Raw genomic sequence first — 24,010 nt, 5'->3', positions numbered from 1 at the left:
GTCCTTGGAATGACTGATATCCACCAGGTGGGAAGTATTAACTTAGTGCTTCCCACCAGAGTGAGGTGTTTGTTGAACAGCATCTGCAGCACTTGTATGTCCCCCAGGAAGAGTCCTGTAAGTGTGGGAATGCAGAGTGCCAGGGCCCTGCCTGTCTGGGACGCCCTCTACTACTAGAGCATCATCATGGATTTAAGTCAAGATGAGCAGGACGAATGGTCCAGGTGCTCGGAGCCTTAGCTCTTCCCCGTCTTCACATATGGCTGTTGGCTAAGGTACAGGATAGCAGCCTCCAGGCCTCATCTCCCCCGTGTCGTCTATTCTGAGCTCATTTAAAAGGATGCTTGGTGTTTATTCTTTACAATTGTGAGCAGATATATTATTTACTTTGACCAGATTCACCCCACGTTACCTTCTTACCCCACCTTTCTGCTCCCTCTGACCCCTTCTTTCCTCAGCAGATCTCCCTCCTACCCTCTAGTCTTTGTTGAGAGACCTACTGTGTTTGATTAGGGTGGCTTCCATAAGCATGGGTGTGGGGGAACATGGAGAACCTACTACTGTCTACGCCACCCAAGAAAAACGACTCCCCTTTCCCGAGCAAAAATCAACTCCCAGGGGCTCCTCAGCTAGTGGTGGGGCCTCGTTGGACCCACTCCATGCTAGAATGCTGCCAGGCTCGTTCTTGTCCAGCTGTGGTGCAGGTAGCCGTGCCTGCTGTGACTCAGGAGTGCAACAACCATGTCGGATCCAGTAGAAAGCATTTGCCCCACTCCTCCCAGATGCTAGTGCCTCTGCCTCCCTCCTCCTCCTCTTCCGTGATGTTCTCGGAGCTGTGGCCCCTTCCCCCAAGACCCAAGGTTACATAGATGTTCTGTTTAGATTTGAGCGCTCAACAGGTGATCATTCTCGGTACTTTGACCTTGTAGGACTCTTCATTGGCCCCCACCCACCTCTGCTCACATTTCTGACTCTTTACAGATGTCTGTTGCTTAAGATGGTCACTCAGTTAACAGCGATGGTCTAAGATTGTCCCTGCCTCCTGGTATAAAATCTCTTCCCTCTTCACCTCTATAGGCACACCTGGGTTCCCCAGACCCTCCTTGTGACTTTCCCACTGCGTTCCTGAAGAAGAACTGCCCTCCATCTAGCTCCTTACTTACACATGTGTGAAGTCCTTTGCACTTATCACTCATTTACCACTCATTCTGAATGGGTTAAGATGGTGTGGTGTGTGTGTGTGTGTATGTACAAATCCTAATCTCTGGGTGGAATCTTTTGGAAGAGATGCAAGAGTCTCTCAAGCCTCCAGAGATGACAGATACCCTCTGTGGTCATTGGACTTGAACTTGTGAGAGGTTTTCCTTAAAGTTATTTGCACATTTTCCCCCATCAAGCTAAGGATAGGTGCCATCTATTGCTGCCTAGAGTAAAAACCTGCTGAGTGGTGTTCTTTTAGGATGACTGGCCAAGTGATAGGACAGCATATCCCAGCCTTCCCTTAGCGCATCATTGTGACAGGACTGTCGTTTGTTCTGTCTTAAGAACAAATACATTGTATAATACTAGAACACTACCCACTGGAGACATTGACACTGGTCCTGAAGGGATTCATCTCAGGTGCTTCCGCTGAGCATCTTGGTGCTTCTCTTCATTCCTTGCCCACTGTGTGCTTTTTAAGTGGCCTCCACAACCTAAGGCAGTGTACATCTTTGATGTCTCCCCACTGTACCATACTGCATGTGGGTGCCTCCCTCACCTTGACCTGTCGTCTCCTCCACAGGTCTACCATCTTGCAGCAGCAGTTCAACCGGACTGGGAAGGCAGAGCACGGCTCAGTAGCACTGCCGGCTGTCATGCGCTCTGGCTCCAGCGGGCCTGAGACGTTCAATGTTGGTAGCATGCCCTCACCGCAGCAGCAGGTCATGGTTGGACAGATGCACCGAGGACACATGCCTCCACTGGTGAGACTCCCTGACTGTTCATCTGTTAACCTCTGGGCCACCAGAGATGGTGACGGGTGGGTTCTGTGTGGGGACCCTGGGCCTCACATCTGAGCCACGAGTCAACGACTGCGCATTCCTGTAATTGCCTGACTACTTGCTTCTTTCCAGAATTAGGGGCTAGAGAGTGAGGGGCCTTGCATGTAGTTACGTTTTTCATTGCAATTACAAATACCTGCCCGAGGCAGTTTATGGAAAGAAATGTATGTGTTGGCTAACAATTTGAGTACAGTCCATTGTGATGAGGAAGGGATGGGCAAGAGTATGAGGCTGCTGATCACATTGTGCATCGCATTAGGAAGCGAACGAGGTGGATGCTGGTGCTCCGATTTCATTTTAACATAGTCCAGGATCCCAACCTGTGGAATAATGCCACCCACATTTAGAGTGGACCTTCCTACCTCAGTTAACTCAAGCTAGAAATTGGTCTACCCTCAAAGATCTGCCCAGAGGCTTGTTTCCAAGGTGATTCTTAATCTATTCACGTTGGCCATAAAGATTTAACAATCACGAACCTCTTTGTGCTGTAGAAACAAAGCCCCATGCCCCTGCAGCAGCTTCAAGTTGACTGGCCCTGATACCCTCACAAAGTGTGAGAAATGGGCTAGTCATCCATGACCTCCCTTTGCAACCTAGTCTTGTTGAAAACTTTCTAATTCATCTGATTCAGTACCACTCAGGCCCGCCTTGGGAATTCCTTGCTATTGGGCTAGTTCTGAGGACTCAAGAATATCAAAGCTTGGAAATCATGCAGCTGGAAAAGCATGTTGGCTCTAAGTTTGGGCAGAGTCCTAAGGATGATCAAGAATCCTTCTTAGGAAGCAGCCATCTGTGTTCTGTGCATGGTATCTTTTATCCACAGTACTCAGATCAACTGTACTCCTGAATTCCCCTGTGAAGATGCTCGTCAGCCTTCTTGTCTGCTAATTAAGCTCTCCACACCCTTCTGATTATAAGCCCTTCACTGCAATCACCTTCGCTTTGTGTTCTATTAATATAATGTGCTATTTCTAGCCCTCAGGTTGAAATGGGAGCTAGTTCAGGTGCGTAATGAGATGTGCTCTTGACTGAGAAGGTTTAGTTTTGTTCTGCTTTGCAAGGGGACCATGTCATTCCCCCGATTCTGCTCACCACCTTGTGTTCGTCTACCTTTCCAGACTTCAGCGCAGCAAGCCCTTATGGGGACCATCAACACAAGCATGCATGCTGTCCAGCAGGCTCAGGATGACCTCAGCGAGCTGGACTCACTGCCACCTCTCGGACAAGACATGGTAAATATCCATCAGTCCTTCTCATCTCGTGTCTCTGTCCTGACTCAGAATAAGGTTACATGCTCTATCTCCAGCTAGCTGATAAAGAAATCTGTGCGTCTCGGTATATGTTGGGTCTTTGATGCTCTATTGCACTCATAGGAAAAGAGGACTGCTGTGCTGAGCTTAGACCCCAGAGTCCATTGATCCCAGCTCCTTTATTCACTGGCTGTGTGAATCTGGGTATCTCACTCCCTCAAGCCTTTCCCCTGTCATCTGTAAATAAGGCTGATGGGAAGGGGTGATGATCCAATTCTTAGCATGCATGTAGCATCTAATAAGAGCTCAACTCAGGTAGCTGGCTTTGTCATTTTAAGTACTGCCAGTAGCTCTCAGATTCAGTACACAATGGGATCCCGTGGATGACTTGTTAAAACTTATCTCTGGGCCCTAGCCCTCATCTTCGCTTATGTTCTGCTCTTAGCATGTGTTTTTGATCTAGTGGGTGTGGGGTGGGGCCTACAAATACGTGTTTCCATCACATGCCTGGGGATACTGGCTGAGTACAGTGTTTTGTCGATGCCTGGCTTAGCTGTATACTACTGAGCCATGCAGCAGGGTGAAGTGATGAGCACTGAGGCCTTCCAGTAGCTGCTGCACAAATCAGCTAATGCCTCACACGTCAAGACGTAGTCTGCAGGAGAGCAGCACTGACATCACCCAGGTTCTTAGGAGAGAAGCAGAAATCCTAGGCCCGTCAGCATCCTCTGTCACTGTGCCTGTTAGCCAGCCGCCCCTGTGATTTGTGGGTGTGCTAAACTTTGCAAAGACCTGACTAGCAAGCTTGCTTCCTGCTGCCTTCTTCTCCCTCCTCTCCTTATTCTGCACCCAAACCACCTGCAGAGCATCACAAAAAAAATCGCAGCTTACACGAATCAGTGTCTCTGTGGGCAGCCCTGGGCACCAGGGCAGGTTTGGTTTGTTTTCCTACCTTTTCTGATGAGCACCATGAGAACCCACCGCTAGAAGATAGACTGATGTCCTTGCAGGGGCCAGAACCGAGATGCATTCTGCAACCTCCTCCTGTGTAGCCGGATCACTTTTTCAAAGTTGTCTCTGAAGGCTGTTTTCCATCTCTGTACCGGTGTGTGTATGTATGGAGGTTGCTACTGCACTCTGTACCATTTCTCTCAAGTCCCTGAATTCCTTATACATTTTTCTCAGGGAACTTGAGAGTGGAAATAAATAGTGGACTCCCCTATCCAGAACAGCTGGGAGACAGGGCTTTAAAATACGTGGCAGTGACTGTCCCAGTTCACCAATTTTTAAGAATTAGAATGTGCTAAGATAATATGCGATTCCCCTAAGCCTAGATCAGTGTCTTACCTACAGGGTCATCATTATCAATAGAAACCATCATTTGAGAGGTGAGCTCTGCAATGCTAGGAAATAGACAGTTTACACGTGGACATAGCCAGGCTTCTGACACAAGTGAAGCTATAAAACAATACTAATCACACATACACCTCTCATAATGTTTTAAGTAAATTTACATTGTTTTGTGTTAAGCTACAGTCATAAGCTATCCTCGGCAATTGTAGCCCACAGTCTTCAGGTTGGACACACCTGATTGGGTGAAACAAAATATAAGAGTTAGGAATACCCTTTGAGTCTCTATAGTAGGGGAAAGGCAAGGCCCAGAACCTGGGTATAGTTTGCCATTGTCCTGTCACCTGATAGAGGCAAAGCAGGCCAAGAGCAGGAGCCTCAGCCCATCTTCCCAGGCACACTGGGAAAAATGCCAGCTGCACATGGCCGTGATACCTGACTTTCTTCATGATAGTTCATGTCATGTCCATAGGAAAAGCTTCAGTGTTGGTCAAGAACCCTTGTGAGCTGACATGCCCAAGTTCTAACTCTGCTGCCTACAAAAGCAAAGTGAAGATTGTCGTCAAGTGTTATTGTACATCCAGAGTTATTGTGAGACATTGATTTTTACTAGCCTGTCCTAATTACATGTAATAACGGCTTTCGTTGTGAATTTTTCATACATATATATAATGTCCTTTGGTCATACTTACCCCATTGCCCTCCCGTATTCTTCTCCCACTCCTGTTGAGCCTGTTCTTTCCTCGTTCATCTTATTTGTTGTTGTTGTTGTTGTTGTTGGATGAGCCAGTGCGTTTACTTAGGGTTACTCACAGGAGCATGGGCGAGGGGTTATGTATGGGAACATGTGGTACTTATTGGTAGCAACACCATGAAAGAAAATGTCTCTCCCTCTCCCAGCAACCATTAAGTGCCTGTCAATCCTCAGTGTAGGGTGACACCTTAGGAGTCTCTCCAGCCTTCCTGATGGACCCAGTCTTGTACAGTTCTTTTTCAAGGAATCTAGCTGCTGAAAGTCCCAAGAGGGTCATGGCCATGTCACGCCCAGAGCCTGCATACTTACAGCACTCTACTTGTCTTACTGTTCTGTTGCTGTGATAACCATGACCGAAGAAACTTATAAAAGAAAGCATTTAAATAGGCTTACATTTCAGAGGGTTGGAGTCCAGGATGTTGGAATGAAGGCCTGGTGCCAGGAACAGCTGAAGTCTCCATCTTGATCTGCAAGTATGAGGCAGAGAGAGGCTTGTTTCTGTCTTCTGAAACCTCCAAGCCTGCCCCCCAGTGAAGCACCTCCTCCAACAAGGCCACACCTCCTAATCCTTTCCAAAGAGTTCTACCAGCTGGGGTCTATCCAAACTTGTGAACCTGTGAGGGCCATTCTCACTCAAACCAGCACACTACTCTTCTCTCCAGCTTTTACATTTTCTCCTTCCCCTCTGCCCTGGGTTCCCTGGGTCTCGGAGGAAGTGATATGATCTTTGACTCTCTTGGTTGTATTCACCTAGATATAGTCATGTCAAATTATTTTTCCTACAAGTTATAAACATCTTTTAAATTGCAATATGAGATACAGAGAATTGATAGACCTTTCAGAGAATTTATAGACCTTTGAACATCTCTGGACATACAAGAAACCTGTTTGGGATATTGTTTAAGATGACTCAGGCATGTTCAGTGCTGGCCCAGCTGGGAGAGTGCAGCCAAATTCTGGTCTCATCCTATGGCTCAACTTCTCTGGTCTCCTGGGCAGTTGAGTGCTATGGTTATGCTGTTCTATTTTCTGGTTTTACAGGCATCTAGGGTATGGGTTCAGAACAAAGTGGATGAATCCAAACATGAAATCCACTCTCAAGTTGATGCTATCACAGCTGGGACAGCTTCAGTTGTCAACCTCACGGCTGGTAAGTCCCTGGGTGTCTTGCATTGTAGTGTGTTTGTGGGGGCGGGGGCAGGGTGTGGGTGTGCGTGTGTGTGTGTGCACGCGCATATTCATTCTTTTGTTGAAGTGACAGATTGCTATACTGTGAGAAGACCATCTATTTTTAGACACTTGGCCTGCTTTAGGCATTTGCTCCAAACGATCCAAGAGAATGTAAGGAACATCACATTCTTTTTTGTTGATATCGTGTATCATTAAAAAGCACTTACTTAGTGCTCATTGTCCATCAGCATGTGAACATACTTCAAAGTCTTTGAGGCCAGTTTCTCCTGTGGAGGGTTTAGAATCTAGAAATGGTCTGGACATGTCAAGCATCTATCCTTTGCCTGTCTTGTCCGGTAGTTGTGTCTTCTGGGGTAGCCTGACTCCCACCCTCACACTGTCTGTTGAGAGCCGGGAAATACCTGGACTTTTGTCTGCAGTGTACCACTATTTCAGGATAGAGTGACCCCTGAGCTGGGGTTATGAGATGCTGATGCATGCATTGGAATTTGAGGTGTGTGTGTTTGTGTGCGTGTGTATGTGTGTGTGAGAGAGACAGGGAGAGAGAGAGACAGAGAAGTCACAGGACAACTTCAGATGTCCCTCCTCAAACACAGTCCTTCTTTTTGTTGAGATGGGTATTTCATTGGCCTGAAACTCTGCAAGTAGTCTAGGCTAGCTCTCCCTCAGGCCTAGGGGTCCACTTGCCTCCATTTCCCCAGCATTAGGATTATAAGTTTATACCATCAGGGCTAGCTCCTTTTTTTTTTTTTAATATATGATATAAATTCTGGGGATTGAACTTGGGTCTTTGTATTTGCAAGGAAAACGCTTTGCTGACTGAGCTATATCTCCCTAGTCTGCTTTGGAACTTTATTTTTTAATTTTTAGTTGCATTTACTCATCAGTGTGGGGTGGGGCTGCACACACATGCCACAGTGCACATGTAGAGAGGACAGCTTTCAGGCGTTCGATCTCTCCTTTCACCATTCAGGTGGTGAGGAACCAATGTGGGTCATCAGAATTAGCAAACATCTTACCTGCTGAGCCCTCTCACTGGCCCCTACTTTGAAATTATATGTACTTGAGAGTTTCGTACCAGAATACACTGTATCCTCATCACTTTCACCACCACCCCTAGCCACTCCAACCCTCCCACTACCTCTCTCACATTTAAGACTCTTTGCTTTGGACGTTTAAAGGAGCCTTGTTCACTCTCTCAGTATGTGAGACCTCCAGATGAGAGGACCTTATTGAAGCCACTCGGAGTCAGGGTGATGGCAATTCACTGAGTTCCTCAGAGTTCTGTATTTGATCCCTGCGCGATGGTGGGGCATGGGCTCTTGCCAGTGGGCGTTGTCTCATCCGTACTGCTTCCAGCCTACCAAGCTAGGCTCTCCTCGTCCATCACCACTGTCCTTTGGTCTTGGTCCTTCTCTGTCTCAGGTGACCCCGCTGATACTGACTACACAGCCGTGGGCTGTGCAATCACTACAATCTCTTCCAACCTGACCGAAATGTCCAAGGGTGTGAAGCTGCTGGCGGCCCTCATGGACGATGATGTGGGCAGTGGGGAGGACCTTCTCAGAGCTGCCAGGACCCTCGCCGGAGCTGTGTCTGATTTGCTGAAGGCCGTGCAGCCTACTTCTGGAGAGGTGAGCCCTCAGGACACATAGTCACATTGAGATGAAAAACTGCATCCCTTCAGATCCATGGAGCTCTGGCTTCCTGAAAGGTTTCTGCCGTCCTCTTTCAGGGTAGTATTGAGTTATTGAAACGAGTCAGATCCTGTGGTTCAACCTCTGGGGAGGGTTGTGCTCCTACTAGGAACCTTCCCAAGAAGGGAATTGAATTAGATCCAGGCTAGTTACTCAACCCCCATGATTAGTACACGAAAGGCATACATATAGGTTTGCAATTGAATTTCTGTATATACCAGCTTTGATCTAATTGTGCAAGACTGATTCATTGGAAGTTTCAAGCACATCTGCCTGTTACTGGTTGATGAGCATTTCCTTGCATCGATCTCAGCAGGATTTTTTTTTCTCCTATCTGGCATACAACCCAAGATCTTCATTTGTGTGTGGGAGGAACCAATCTGTATGATTCCTCGCTATACTGATGTGTGGTGAGACTTAGGAAGAAATTCATTTTCTTTCCAACCAAATCATGTTATCTGTTTGTAGCCTCGACAGACTGTTTTGACTGCTGCGGGGAGCATCGGCCAAGCCAGTGGCGATCTCCTGAGACAGATCGGAGAGAACGAGACGGATGAGCGATTCCAAGTAAGATGTCTGCGGCTTCCCGATCTTGGAAAGGAGTCTGAGTGATGAGTCTGACCTCGAAGGGAGGATGTATTGGAATACAAGCCCGGACTTCCTGGGGCTGTTGAGAATAAGATCAAAAGAGATGATTTGAGTAGTGAGGTCTTTTAGTGTCAGTTAACTGTATATGTTTTTAATGGAAAAACTCAGGTCACATATTATGTGTCACCTTCTAAAATACTTACTGAACCTTTCTAGTTGCTCATCAGCTTCTTGAACATTTTATAAACAAAAAAAGTGGATAAAGCAATCGTGAATCCCTTTCTATTGACTACCCAGCCTCCATACTTCCCATTCTCGGCAAGTCCTGTTTTAGTTTGTGGGGTGTGGTTTCTAATGGCCTCATTCTTTTTGTCATTGGTGGTGTTTTTATTTTGTGTGGGGGTGTTGGTGTGCTTGCATGTGTGTGCACATGTGTGTAGAGGCTGGAGGTCAGCCTCTGATGTCATTTCTCAGGATACTGTTCACCTTCTCTTTGTTTTTGAGATAAAGTTTCTCACTACGACCTGGGAATTGCCGATTGAGCCATGCTGGCTAGCAGTCAAGTGCCAGAGATCTGCCTCCCTCAGCCTGCCCAGTACTACATGCACCACCATGCCCACTGAGCAAGATCTCCAACTCTGGCCTTTCCTTTACTTTTTAGAAGGTCTTTCCTAAGTTACTGTCTTCTTTAAAGTAGGGTCTGGGTATTTAATGCAGGCGAACCCAGCAAGCACTTGATGACTGAGCTAAGAGCTTGCTGTGTAGTGTGCGACACCCCAGCTGAGAAGTCATTTTTGTGACCCTTACTTTTCAGTGCTAGAGTCTTACACTGCTTGTCCTCTGCCGAGCAGCTGATGCTACTGTCTGCAGCTGGTTTGATTCCCTGCCAGCTTCACGACACTGAAGCTCGGACGAGAGCTCAGCTTGTCTGCCTCCTTCTGACCCCACAGTCGGTGTTGAGGACTAAGACTGAGATGGTAGGCCAGGGTGAGCTCTGCTCATATAACTGAAGGCCAGGGCCTCTTATTCCTCTTTAAAGATCTCTGATTTCACAAGTAATACAAAAGTCCATTCCAGTTAGAATATTAAATTTCTAAGCTGGGCTTCCTGAAGAATACCCTTATCTAGATCTATCCAATCCATTGTCTGATGATTCCATTGAATTTCACTGGCCTTTTTACTTTTGTATTTCTCTCATTTATGTGAACGTGTGTCTCTGTGTACACGTGCATGTGTATGAGGGTCCCTCAAGAGGCCAGAAGAAGGTGTCACATCCCCTGCAGGTAGAGTTACAGTTAGTTTTGAGCCACCCAAAATCTGTGGTGGGAACTGAACTCAAGTCCTCAGCAACAGCAGCAAGTGCTCTTAACCACTTAGCTGGTTTTCGACCCCTTTTATTTCACTTTGGGCAACGCGGTCTCAGGTAGCCTCAGCTATCTCCAGGCTCACTATGGATCTGAGGTTGACTTTGAAATTCTGGTCTTCCCGCTTTCATCTACATGCTGTGATTACAGGCATGCGCCACCATGACTTGCTTATGTGGTCCTGGAAACGGAACACAAGATGTTCCATTCATGCATGGGAGGCAAGCACTCTACCAACTGAGCTATATGCCCAGCTCTGGCTTTACTTTTTAGAAACTGTTTCTAAATTATTATATCATAATGCAATATGTAACTATATGTGAAACACATAGAAATCAGAAATCACAAAATTTCAACTGTATAAGAACTAACACTGTACATATCACTAAATTCAGAAAAATAACATCTCTTTAAAAAAAAAAAAAGATTTGTGCATGTATATACATGCTCGGTCTTCATGAACATCTGTACTCCAGAAAAGGGCATCACATCCCATTATGGACAATTGTGAATTACTATGTGGGTGCTGGGAATTGAACTGAGAACCTCTGGAAGAGCAGCCAGTGCTCTTAACCATTGATCCATCAGTCCAGCCTGGAAACAAAAAAATCTTTTTATCAACCACTTGATACCTTAAATACATCCTTCCCATAATGCAAGAGGATGCATTTTTGGCTACATCCCCTTTGACTGCCTCTTCATCGGTTACTGACATAATGTTTTCTAGAAAGAGATTAAACAGTTTCCTCTCTCTTAGCTTTCCCTGACATTCTGGCTTTTTACCTCATAGATGGCCATGTGCCACTTGTCTCAGTTAGGGTTACTATTGCTATGATGAAACACTATGACCAAAGCAACTTAGGGAGGAAAAGGTTTATTCAGCTTACACTTTCACATTGTAATCTGTCACTGAAGGAAGCTAGGACAGGAACTCAAACAGGCCTGGAACCTGGAAGCAGGAGCTGATGCAGAAGCCATGGAGGGATGATGCTTACTGGATTGCTCAGCCTGCTTTCTTATAGAACCCAGGACCACCAGCCCAGGGATAGCACCACCCACCATCAATCACTAATTAAGAAAATACCTTACAGCTGGATTGTGGGGCAGCATTTTCTCAGTTGAGGCTCCCTCCCTTCAGATGACTCTAGCTTGTGTAAGTTGACATAAAACTAGCCAGGATACCATTTTCTCTAGAATTGCTGGGACAGGATGTGTCACATGGACTAAATCATGATTATATGTGTGACAAGAAACTTACACTTTCATCCATAGTAGTGTCTGTGTCTCCTTCCTGTCCCTGTACTTGTGGTTCTGGGACCCCAGGACCATTCATGTCCTGAGGTGCAGTAAGGTGTTCAGTACACAGCAGAGGCTGGGTCCCAGTAATAGCTTCCTGAAAGTCATTTCTCCACTGAGATTTCCAGGAGCCAGGAACCATGTGCAGAATTCACCGCGGACCACTTAATAAACCCCAATGATGCCCGCTTTTGTCCCCATCCTGATTCCCTTTCAGATCTCCATGCTGTCTTTGTGCTGGGCTCACATTTTATATTGGTACAGGTAATTCTCCTAGGCAGATAACTCTTAGGAATTTGGTCTATATTAGATTCAGCTGCTAGCTTGCTAGGCTTCATTACCTTTAAGCACTCAATTTACTTTCCTCAAAAGTATTGCTTTCTGGGGATTGGGGATATAGTGTGGGTAATAATGTACTTGCCATGAAAGCATGAGGACCCAAGTTAAATCCTCGGTTCTCATGTTTAAAGCTGGGCGTACACAGTAGTATGTATTTGTAATGTCAGGACTAGGAAGACGGAGATGGAAGGATCCCCTAGGACTCACTTGCCTGCCAGCCTAGCCAAATTGGCAAGCCTATGGTCAGTGAAAGACCCTATCTCAAAACAAACAAACAAAAAACAAGGTAGATCGCTCCTGAGGAATGAATGGTACCTGAGCTTGTGCTCTGGTCTCCACATTCATGTGCACACCCAAAAGCAATACTTTATCTGGTGTCGAGGGCGGTAGAGGAGATGCTGTGGATTCCCATAAGGCATGCCACTTGCCCCTGCGGTTTCCTGAAGCTTTGCATCCTCTCTCTTCCCTGGATGGATTGTCTGCAGTGTTCAGATGCAGACTCCGCCTCCTGTCTGTTTCTCTTTGGCCTTGCTAGGGAGGCAGGTTCAGGGACAAGGTGGAATGCTCTGGAGAGTGGAGTCTTAAGGTGAGGACAAGTATGGTAACATGAGCTCCCCGGCCTCCTGCAGTCATGGGTCCACCTGGCACTGGGTGTCCACTCTGTTTTTCTGTGTCTTGAGTCCCAGGGTGGAGCCTTTCTTGGGTTCTCGACGTACTGCATGTTCCCAGAGCTGACAAGGATTTATTTCACACAAGCCACACAATAGTGGACTGATTGAAAACTCTGACAAAGACCTGGTCAGCTGCTCTAACTGCAGGATCTCGTTCTTTTCCTGTTTGTTTTGGACAAAATTAATAGAAACAACAGAATTTCTTTAAATGACTCAAAACAAAGTCCTTTGTGACAATCGTGGTTGTGGGTGACCCAGTCTCGGTCCCAGTGTGAGCAGATGGATTCATATTCCATGAAGTAATGTTCTGATTGGCTCAGAAAGTTATGCTTAAAAGTCTTGCTAGTAATTTGTGACATCCAAATTGCTTTTAACCTGAATTCAGAGACAAATGTCCAAGATCGATGCGGGGGGGGCGGGGGTAAGGGGAGGCATATTGGGAACAATTTTGAGAGTTGTGCAGCAGATAAGTGCCCCTTGACTCCTGAAAGTGTCATTGGCCTTTTCTTCCACACACAGACACTGTCGCAGACCCATGAACGGCCACAGTAAATGGTTCCTTTAAGGCCACTTTATTTTTGTCCGTTTTAAAATCAACTTTTCTTTTCCATTTTATTACATTTGTGTGTGTGTGTGTGTGTGTGTGTGTGTGTGTGTGTGTGCGCGCGTGCGCGCACACGTACTTACTGCTTTACCACTGCATACATGAGAAGGTCAGAGACGCCTTAGGGAGTCTCCTTTAGTCATAGGGTTCCCAGAGACCCACCTCTGGTCATCAGGTGTAACAGCCAGTGTCTTTTCCCTAACGAGCCTTCTCTCCAGCCCCAACAGCTTCTTTAGGCTCTTGACTGCTTTTTAGCGTTGCCTGGGTCACATGTATTCGTCACCAGTGTAAACTGTACAGGCTAGACACCGTTTCCAATATATTTTCTCATAAAATCTCTCATTGTAAAGACCCTATGGGTACCTTTGATGTTTAGAACCAAACGTGCTTTTTTTTTTTTTTTTTAACATTATCTGATGAATAACTAAAGACTTCTGACCACTCCTCTGGAGAAAAGCTTTGCTCCAAGTAACAGTGACTGGGAAAGCATTTCTAAATCACATAAGCTGCTTTCAATATGTGCGGCACTGAAGTAAATTAAATGTAAAAGTGGTTCCTCTTCAGGTCGGACAGATGGGTGACAGACCTGGCAGTTGTAACCAAGGGATCCTCCCTCCTGCAGGAGGATGCCCTTCATAAACAACTCTAAGCTCTCATCAGCGCTGGCATCCTTTGCTAGATAAGCTTGTTGTTTTGAGATAGGGTTTCATGTGGTCTAAGCTGGCCTACCAGGTTAGCTCAAGACAACCTTAAACCTCGGGTCCCCTGCTCTACCTCCCAAATTCTGGGATTGCAGGAAGGCACCACCATAGCTGGTTCATAGGGATGGCACCCAGGGCTTTGTCTCTGCTGGGCAAGTAGTCTCCAACTGAAGCATTCCCACACCCCCACCCCCCACACACGCCCCATCATCTTGCCGCTGGTTTATTTATGCAAGTTCTCTTCTGCTTTGCATAATCCAATCCCTATGCAGAAGGTTCCAGACACTGAGAATAAGTTATATTCAGAGCAGTCTTTGGCTCTCCAACTGTAGGACTCGGTGCTATCAATTTGTCTGGGTGTGTTATACGTTGCTTTCTGGAGGCGGAGGAGCAGCTGACTTTTGGATCCTAACAAGCTAGATGTCCAAAAGATAAATTTTCAACTTACTCTGGGGCATGACAACTTGGAGGTCATGATTTAATGCCTACCTCCTGCAGGTGGTATTGGTGGCGTCTGAATATGTATTCAGTTTCTCCTGACGCCACACATCCATCACACGTACAAGAGTCAAGAGTCAATGGGAGAACATGAATGTGAATCAGCAGTTAAACCCTTCCTCTTTCAGCTGGTTTGTTTTCGTGTTTAAATTTGTGTGTGGTATTTTGGGGGATCTATATACGTGCTCGTGTGTGTGTGTGTGTGTGTGTGTGTGTGTGTGTGTGTGTGTCTGTCTGTCTGTCTGTATGTATGTATGTCTGTTTGGCACACATGCACATACGTGTACACATGAGTGCCAGAGTTCAATGTCAAATGTCTCCCTCAGTCACTCTCCACCTTATTTTTCGAGACAGTCTGTCTCTGGATGAGAAGCTCACTGATTAGAGTAGCTGGCTGACCAGCCAGCTCCAGGGATCTACCTGTCTCCGTCCTGACAGCACATTTCAAGCGTGTGCACTTTGCCTGTGGCTTTTTAACGTGTGCACTGGGGATCCAGCCTCAGGTCCTGGTGCTTGCATTTTAATGACTGAGCCATTCCCCCAGCCCCTGACCTGTTTTATGTGGAAACCTGTGCTACTCACTGTCTACAGGGACAGATTTGGTTATTCAATACAAGGGTTGTTTTTTTTTTTTTTTTCTTAGTTTCTTTGGAGGATGAGCTGGCATTTCAAAAAATAAGGGAAAAAAAATTGAAGGGGTGAAGGTAAAAACCAAGTGGAATTTTAATAGAAAGTCTGGGTGCACTCCACGCAGTTTTAGTGTTTGAAGGGTGACTTAAAAAAATAAATAAATGAATGAGTCGCTTTGGTCCCCTTTTCTTAGGATGTTTTAATGAGTCTGGCTAAAGCTGTTGCCAATGCGGCTGCCATGTTGGTGCTCAAGGCGAAGAATGTGGCCCAGGTGGCTGAAGACACCGTCCTACAGAACAGAGTGATCGCTGCAGCCACCCAGTGTGCTCTTTCCACCTCCCAGCTTGTGGCGTGTGCCAAGGTAAGCCAGCTGGCATGCCATCCCTTCCTACAGCGCCATGTACTCGGACCTGCCACCCATCATTAAGTAGCCTGAGGTCTGGAGCTTGCTTCAGATGGCTTCTTTGGGGGGACATGATAGAATTTGTGTTTGTTTGGGTTCTTTGGGGGCGGGGGGGGTTGTTTTGGTTTTTGTGGGAGTGGTTGGAGGTTGAGACAAGGTTCTCGCTGTGTAGCATGGTTCTCTTGGAACTCTCTGTGGAGACCAGGCTGGCCTTGAACTCACAGAGATCTGTCTGCTTCTGCCTCCCGAGTGCTGGAATCAAAGTTGTGCACCACCACAGCCAGCCAGCCATGCTAGGGTTTTAGTATAAGCTGTCTAATTGTCTTTATTGATGCCTCACCTGTTGTTAGAGGCACGATGCTGTGCCTCCCTTTGGGCCTCTTAATGCAGTGCATAAAAGAGGCTTTGCAGTGGGTGCCACAGTATCGTACAGGGGTTCATACTGAACCCACAACTTCTTGGGGAGGCCTAATCGTCCTTGCTGTGAATGGCTCCAGGGTGTGTTCATTGTGTCAGAATCATGTGATTGGGTTTGCCCAGCAGTCCTGCACACCGAGCCCCATTCACCTTCATTTACTGACGAGGAGCCTGAGAACGCTCGGTGTGAGTGAGGGGCTTTCCGTCATGGAGATAAGCAGCAGAATTGGGGTTATGACTCAGACCTGCCTGACTCCAGGGGCCCTTCCATTCCATCAGGCATGTCTGCTTCTCTGAGGATGGGGCTTCTGCTTCTGGACTTTCCATCTCCTGCCATGTAGATCTGTGATTGAAAGGGTGGCATTTCCCACCTGGGATAGGATTTGGAGCATTCAAAGGCATTCTTAGTGAGGTTCCTGCGGGCCCTGGAGTCCACAGATAACTAACAGACTTTCCCTAGTCTTTGAGGAAACCCAGGCGGAGTTTTAGATGGCCTCTGAGAAATACATGCAATTCTTTTAGGTAGTCATTTGCCTTGTCTCAGCCTAGAAGATTCACTCAGAGGAAAAGCGTATAATTGGTAAATATCAGGACTTTGTCCTTATTTAAGTGCTAGGTAATGAGGACTGCCGCACATGACTAATTAGCAAGATTTCTCAAATCACAAAGGAAGTGTCATAGTGTGGGGGTTACCCCACTGCATGAGTTGAGTCCCTTGTATGTATGCTAAGTGAGGGTCAGAGGGACCTGAGGGAGATGCTGGGCATTCTGGGACACCAGGAACATTCACTGCAGCAAACCTCTCTGTATCTTTCCAGGTCGTGAGCCCCACCATCAGCTCTCCTGTGTGTCAGGAGCAACTGATAGAGGCCGGGAAGCTGGTGGACCGCTCTGTGGAAAACTGTGTCCGTGCCTGCCAGGCAGCCACTGGCGACAGTGAGCTCCTGAAGCAGGTCAGCGCGGCGGCCAGCGTGGTCAGCCAGGCCCTGCACGACCTCCTGCAGCATGTGCGGCAGTTTGCCAGCCGCGGCGAGCCCATCGGCCGTTACGACCAGGCCACCGACACCATCATGTGCGTCACCGAGAGCATCTTCAGTTCCATGGGTGATGCTGGTGAGGCACTGGTTTGGGAGAGGAGGGACTGGATAGGTGTGGGGTTTCCTCGTGGTGACAGTCACTCTGGAGGAACTGGCAAGAACAATAGTTCATCTTCCTTAGTCCAAAACTTGCACGCAGCGGCACAGAGAAAAGATCCAGGAGTCCTGACAACCTCTTCCAGAGCCGCAGTTAAAAACCACATCAGCATTTTTGTTATTTGAATTTATAGTATTAATAAATCCTTTTATCCCATATGCAGGATATAGTTGGTAAAGTCAGAGCAGCCACCCAAGGAATCAGGAACATGTGGAGATCCACTAGAGATCATCATCGTGTCCTGTCCCTGCCCCCACCCCTACCCCACCCCCAAGGTCACTGTAGAGAACCAGAAGGGACAGTAGATAGCCGATGGGTCTGAAGGAAGGGTCTAGACCATGCTCCTGGTTAGCATTTCCTGGGGAGGTGTAGGGTGGAGCATTTTGATATACTATAATCATGCTGTAAATTAAAATTACATATGCAGTATACCTTTTCAGCCTGTTGAAAAGTCACCTGCTCTGAATTCATCAGGTCACTGTGCCCTCTTGATCCCCAGAACTGACCGCTTGATTTTTGAACTGATATATGGTAAAACGGCTGCTGTAGTAAACAAGTTAGCATACCCATCACCTCACAGCTCCTAGAACCTCTCTACCTTTAAAGGTTGTGTATAGAGAGACAGATGAAGGCCTTTCACAGCTTATAGAAATGTAATTGTGTTATGCATACTATGAATTTTTCCATACATACCTATACGTCCCTGTTTGGTTTTTTAATGACAGGATAGCATTCCACTTTGGAGTCGTCATCATCATACATTTAACCAGTTATCCTGTTCTCTCAGTGCTAGGGATCAAACCCAGGGAGAGCTCTGGCTGCATGCTGGGCAAGCACTCCGCCACTGAGCTTAGCCTCCGGCCCTCCGACTGTGTGTCTGTTAATAGACATTTAGTTTCCAAGTTTGTTTTGCTCTTATAAAAATGTTCCTACATAGAGCCTTCTTAAAAATGTGTCTTCCCTGGCTTTCAGTTGTGTAGGTGGCGGCAGTGCCCGTCTGTGGAATTGCCCAGCCAATGGATACATGGATTTTTGAAGTTTAAACTTCTTAATGAAATTTCTTCTAAAAAGGATTTGCAACCCTACCAACTGCCTGTCAGAGGTCCTCTGCCTCTTGCTTTGCCAGTGTCCAACGTGCTTTATAATGAGTTCTGAGAGGTGGTCCTTTTGTTTAGCAGCGTTTACAGACAGACTCTCCTCTGTATTCAGGACCACTAGCCTTGAACGTGTGATACTCTGTGCTGGCCTGCGATGGCCTGGGATTCCAAGTGTGTGCCACAGGCCTGGCAAGTGTTTGGTAGTTGTTGAGAAAATGATCTTGCCCCCTTTTACATGCTTCTTAAGTTACTAAGTAACCGGGAATGCTGCATACAGTTGGATTTTGTGCTCATGCTCTTCTCATTTGGGGCTTGTTATTTTATGGAAACCTTTTATTTTAGAATAGTTCTAGCTTTACCTTTTTTTTTTAAGTTGCAAAGGTAGCAGAGCCCCATCTTTCCACTTCCTCCCGTGTCTAACATCTTCTCTAACTCGCGACACATTTGTCAAAGCATCTGTGGGCATGTCCCTGTTCACCACCCACAGTGCTCGGGTTTCATCCGTTTTCCCACTTGTGTCTTATTTTTTTTTTCCTGTCCCTCAATGCCATCGAGGTCACCACGCTGATTTTAGCATGTCTGTATGTATAAAAGCTTGTCTCCCCTCAGACAAGCTGTGGGAGAGGAACCAGTCCTTTCTCTGGGGTGGTTTCACTTTTAATGTTGCATCTTAATAGACCTCCCACTTCCGAAAGAAAGTTGGAATAGACTTTCATAAAGTCTCAGGCACAGCAAGGACAACTAGTAATAAAAAGCTCCAAACCGGGAACTGGGCAATGATGGCGCACACCTGTAATCCCAGCACTCGGGTGGCAGAGGCAGGCGGATCTCTGTGAGTTCTAGGCCAGCCTGGTCTACAGAGTGAGATCCAGGACAACTAGAGCTACAACACAAAGAAATCATGTCTTGAAAAAAAAAAACAACAAACTCCAAGCCAGGAACTGGAGTGTAGCAGTTTGGTAAAATGTTTGGCTATCCTGCAAGAAAACCTTGGGTTCAGCCTCCAGCACCTCATAAACTGGGCATGGTGATGCTTGCCTGTAATCCCAGCACTAAGGAGGTAGAGGCAAGAGGATTAGGTGATCCTTGGCTGTATAGTGAGTTAGAGGCTGAACATGAAACCCTGTTTCAAACAAATAACAACAATTAATAAAAAAAAAAAAAAAACCTTCCTGACCGCTGAGATCATTCTCAGACAGAATGGTAAATAAACAACCCATATCTGCTGTCCTGTCCTCCAGGTGAGATGGTGCGCCAGGCCCGGGTGCTGGCCCAGGCCACGTCCGATCTTGTCAATGCCATGAGGTCAGATGCGGAGGCTGAGATCGACATGGAGAATTCCAAGAAGCTCCTTGCAGCTGCAAAGCTCTTGGCTGACTCCACGGCCCGCATGGTGGAAGCTGCAAAGGTAAGGCATTTGGTCTTTCAGCTTGAAATGCAAACACTGTTGAGTGTTAGGCTTTGAAGCTTACCTTCAAAGGTGAAGGATGGAGTGTGGATTTCTCCTTGTTGCATGCTTGAGTCGCTTTGCAACATTTAACGCACTTAGGGTAGCAGAGGAGTTGTTGAACATGAGAAAGAGGTGCTGACTAGGCACAGACGGCAAAGCCACCACTGCCGACATCGTGAATTTTCTCATTGCTGCGACAAAAGTGCCTGTCGAGAGTAACTCAAGGGAGGAGGGGTTTATTCATGGTGGCAAAAGCAGTTGCTGCCTAGTCACGTCGCATCCTGGGCATGGAGCAGGTAAATGCTGGTACTCAGCTGCCTTTCCATTTTCAGTCTGGGACCCCAGCCCCATGGAATGGGGCTGCCCACACCCAGGGTGAGTCTTCCCACCTCAATGAACTCAGTCTGAAAACTCCTTCACCCACGTGCCCAAAAGGTTGTTTCCATGGTGATCCTAAATCTCATTAAGTGGACGATCAAATTTCGGCATCATGTTTTGTCTCAAAGGCAATAGAAGAGTGTCCTCCCCCTGTGTTAACTTCAGCCTTTCATGACTTCAGAATTGTACATATCTAACTAAAACTAGCAAGATTCTGAGGACAGGCTCAACTAAAGTACCATGGTACAAGGGCTGTAGACCTACACAGAGGACACTGGTGACAGCTACGTGGGTACCTACCACGCTCTTCTGCCAGCCTGAGTACAGTTGGGTACCAGCTGTTTTTCTCAGTTCTCCCAGAATACTCTCTAAAGACATGATTTCTTTGCGTGGCCTTTAGCAAACTTTCCTTGAGGGTCTTTTTGTAGGACATACTACCCCTATGGCCTCCCCACCCCCTCTCACCATGCTCCATTCAAGCCCTTGTTTTTCCAATGGAATCTTCACTTTCCATATTTACTTTTGCCTTGAAATGTTCCAGCAGTGATGTGAAGACATGAGCCATCAAGATCTGTCATACCAGTTAGGATCAAGTCTTCCTTGAGAAAGACTTTTGCTTACACATTGTTCTCATATCTGACGGGGAGAGATTTATCAGAGCCTATTTCTTCAGATCAAAAATTGAAATTGACTCATAATAGCATACACCGCTGTCCATCACTGTAAACATTCACTCTGTGTGCTGTGTAGTTAGTTGTTCTCGGCCATAGCTTGCACTCTGAGCTCCAGAACTTAAGAGGTCACTCCCAGCTATACCCTGAAGCGGCTCACTGTTATCCATCCTATGTCTGTCTGTCTGCCCCTCCCTCCATCCTTCTTGATAAAGACCATTCTGTTTTCTCCTACAGTGAGATTCACTCTTTTTTTGTTCGTATTGACCTTTCAGTGTTTGACATAGTAGTAATTCAAATCGGCAAAAAGGGAGTGTTTTTTGGTTTTGTTGTTGTTGTTGTTAAGTAAATGATGCCCACACAACTGTTCTTCATCCTTTGGAAGAAGATTTCCAGAGCCCTTTATCTTACAAGATTTATAAAACTAAACTCCAGAATAGAAGAAGATATATTTCTTTTTACTTAAATTTTAGCTGATACATAAAGAAATATAAAACATATATACTAATGTGGTATTTTTTGATAATGCCGTGTCTTTGAAGCCTTGAGGTTTTGAAATTGTAACTACAAGATAATTTGTATACATATCCAAGACTGTGACTTACAGTGTTACTTCTTACAGTTGGATTGTATAGCCATGAGGTTGGATCTTTAGTATAAAGATAGTGTTTATAGAGGCTGGGAATGTAACATCTGGGAGGCTGTGGGTTCAGTCCCAGCAACACAGCCTGGTGTGGTACACAGCTATATATCCTAGCTTACAGCTTTCTATTCCAAATACTATTCATTATTAGTTAGAAGTAAAATTAAAGGCATGCATTTAGCAACTGTAGCCTCCTGCCCCTGGGGTACCTGAAATGTCTGTCTCCACCTTTGCAGGGGGCTGCAGCCAACCCAGAGAATGAAGACCAGCAACAAAGGCTGAGAGAAGCTGCCGAAGGTCTCCGAGTAGCCACCAATGCTGCTGCCCAGAATGCTATTAAGAAAAAAATTGTCAACCGGCTGGAGGTCAGGAAAGGGGCTGGCTTTTAGGGTGCCATATGTGATTGCAAAGAGTTACCTGGGGAAAAAAAATCAAATCACCAAAATGATGCCTGTATAAAGAATGCCAAATCAAAGTGAGCGATGTCGGATCGTTTGGGTACTTTAAAAGAATTGACACAATTTGAAAAATTGCTTTAGTTCATAGCTGCCAAAGGCTCGGGTTCAGAGTTCAACATTCAGAAATAGAATGCTGTCTTTTCGCAGGAAGATTGGGGTTCTTTTTTCCCGGCATTAAAGGATACATTCAGCAGACCAGTCCTGCGAAGTTCCTATTCTGTTGGAGGCAGTGACTTTTCCTAGGCTTCCTGTTGAGCAGTTTAGACTGGTGCTAGGGAACAGGGGGAGACCGAGGAGGGGGGAAGACTAAACTGTTGTGTCATTTCTTTTCAGAATCTTTACTCCAATTAAAGAGTTGGAAATAACAGACAAAAACTACCTAAGAAAAACATGTCTTTACATGGATGTTTATAGGAGACGCTCAAACTAAGATGGGGAGGGATGGAGGCCAAGTTACCTGGCTGTCTAATGAAGAGCCCCTCCACAGGCAGTCTGCTGGGCTCTGGAAGACAACTAGCCTCCTCATTGGAAGGAGATGACAGCTAGAACTGGTTTAATTACCTCGGGGGGCGGGGGGTGTCAGTGTGAGCTGAGGTCTGGGTGCTGTGAGAGGAGGGACGTGGACACCTCCATTGACGTCAAGAGCAGCCTGTGCTTCATGGGGAGATTTTCTTTCCCTGGAGCATCAAGACTTGATGCTGCTTGCCAGTGCCATCCCAGCACTGCAGTTGTCTCTTGTCTTTCGTATTTTAAATTTCCACTTATTCTTTGATAACTTTGTACGTGAATGTATTTAGATCATATACACGTCGCACTCTCCAACTCCAACTCCTGGACTATTTCTCGATATCCCCTTCCTAATTTCATGCCACTGGAAGCTGCCCAGCACCTCTGCTTCCTCCTCCTCCTTCCTCTAATAATAATAACTCACCCAGTCCAAATCATGCTGCTTGTATGTGCATGGGCGTAGGCTCCATCCAGGGAGCATAGGCGGCATATGATGAGCTACACAGAGAAGAAAGCTGACTCTTCTTTCCCCATCGGCCATCAGCTGCCAATAGCTCCTTGGCTAGGTGTGGGGTTCATGGGCCTCTTGCTCCATGCTGAGGAGTTGACTGACTGGCTTCATCATTTGCAAGGCTTGGGGAACATCAGGGTGGAAACGTTGAAGGGCCAGAGGTTAGGGAGGCTTGCGGTGAAATAATGTCTTCTAGATGTACCAGGGCTGTTGTGCTCATGAATTCACAGACACCTGTGGTGGCCAGTATAAGACTTGCAAAAGATCAAGCCAGTCTTTTACAAAAAGCAGAGGAGGTGAGCTTTCCATGCCTTCCGGCCTTTACCACTTCATCCAGGAGTGCAGACCCACGGCAGGCAGTGAAGAGCAAGAAGGTTGAGACCATCGGTGGCCGTATGACTTTGCAAGTACGATCTTGAACTGACCTGTGTCACTGTCCTCTGTAGGTTGCAGCCAAGCAGGCTGCAGCTGCTGCCACGCAGACCATCGCAGCCTCCCAGAATGCAGCTGTCTCCAACAAGAACCCCTCAGCCCAGCAGCAACTGGTCCAGAGCTGCAAGGTAAGCTCCCCGTGCGCCGAGGGCCAGGTCTGCAACGTATTACTGATAGCATTAGATCTCCACATGCCCTGGTAATTCACTTAAGGCAGGTCTTCCAGGCTCCTAATCCGGTTTGCAGTGGCTCCATGCTCCAGGTGTACACACGTCTGGTTTTTGTCCATTAAGTGGATTGCCTGTGTTTGGAAGGAGTGTCTTTTCTCCAGCGTTATCTTTCCTTTATCCACATCATTTTTAAGAGACTGAATTAAATAAAGAGAATCGATGAGGCCATTTCAGAGCTTTGAAATAGAAACTGAAATGAGTCCTTGGCTTTCCAGAGTCACTTCCCCTCTGGGAGGCTGGTCAAATCCAGTCTCTGTGCACTCCAGCGGGTTGGCTCCCTGCTTTCTCATCGGGGTCTGCTTTGTCCATCTGCCTTCTGTGGCCTCATGTTCTGGTGCTTTCTGTTACTTGCTGCTTGTTTGTCTCTGTTTTTCTGGGGCGGGGCGTTGGTGTTGTGTTGAGGCCAGCTCACCACAAACATTCTCTCTGTCCACCAAGAGGTTGACTCTCCCAGGACACCTTTGATGGGTAGGTACCACACACATCCTCTTGCAAAGCCATTGTCCACCCGTGACGGGGCATCCTGCTGGAGTCTCCTGAGAGTGTTGGCAGTGGAGGCTAGCGACAGGCATGTCTGATTGTGCCAGTGTTCTGACAGTTAACCTTTTCTGACTTTTCCTCCAAATCTCTAAAAAAAAATAAGT

At 46.6% G+C, this 24,010-nt stretch overlaps 1 protein-coding gene across 5 annotated transcripts in view; it reads left to right on the top strand.

Annotated features, from left to right (window-relative positions):
• The window catches only part of Tln2 (talin 2), a 426,813-nt gene that overhangs the window by 277,462 nt on the left and 125,341 nt on the right, over positions 1-24,010 (top strand). For all 5 annotated transcript variants that reach the window (XM_052713268.1, XM_052713262.1, XM_052713236.1 and 2 more), the window contains 10 exons: positions 1,784-1,964; positions 3,161-3,274; positions 6,438-6,546; positions 8,013-8,221; positions 8,753-8,851; positions 15,169-15,336; positions 16,614-16,908; positions 19,328-19,494; positions 21,465-21,593; positions 23,151-23,264. In XM_052713268.1, coding sequence (XP_052569228.1) covers positions 1,784-1,964; positions 3,161-3,274; positions 6,438-6,546; positions 8,013-8,221; positions 8,753-8,851; positions 15,169-15,336; positions 16,614-16,908; positions 19,328-19,494; positions 21,465-21,593; positions 23,151-23,264 — 1,585 coding nt within the window. The remainder of the gene's footprint in view (positions 1-1,783; positions 1,965-3,160; positions 3,275-6,437; positions 6,547-8,012; positions 8,222-8,752; positions 8,852-15,168; positions 15,337-16,613; positions 16,909-19,327; positions 19,495-21,464; positions 21,594-23,150; positions 23,265-24,010) is intronic.

Source organism: Peromyscus californicus, unplaced genomic scaffold (assembly GCF_007827085.1).
Source record: "Peromyscus californicus insignis strain IS unplaced genomic scaffold, ASM782708v3 Scaffold_11__1_contigs__length_118956290, whole genome shotgun sequence".
In the NCBI taxonomy this organism is placed as follows: domain Eukaryota; kingdom Metazoa; phylum Chordata; class Mammalia; order Rodentia; family Cricetidae; genus Peromyscus; species Peromyscus californicus.
This window is presented reverse-complemented; position numbering and strand designations above follow the sequence as displayed.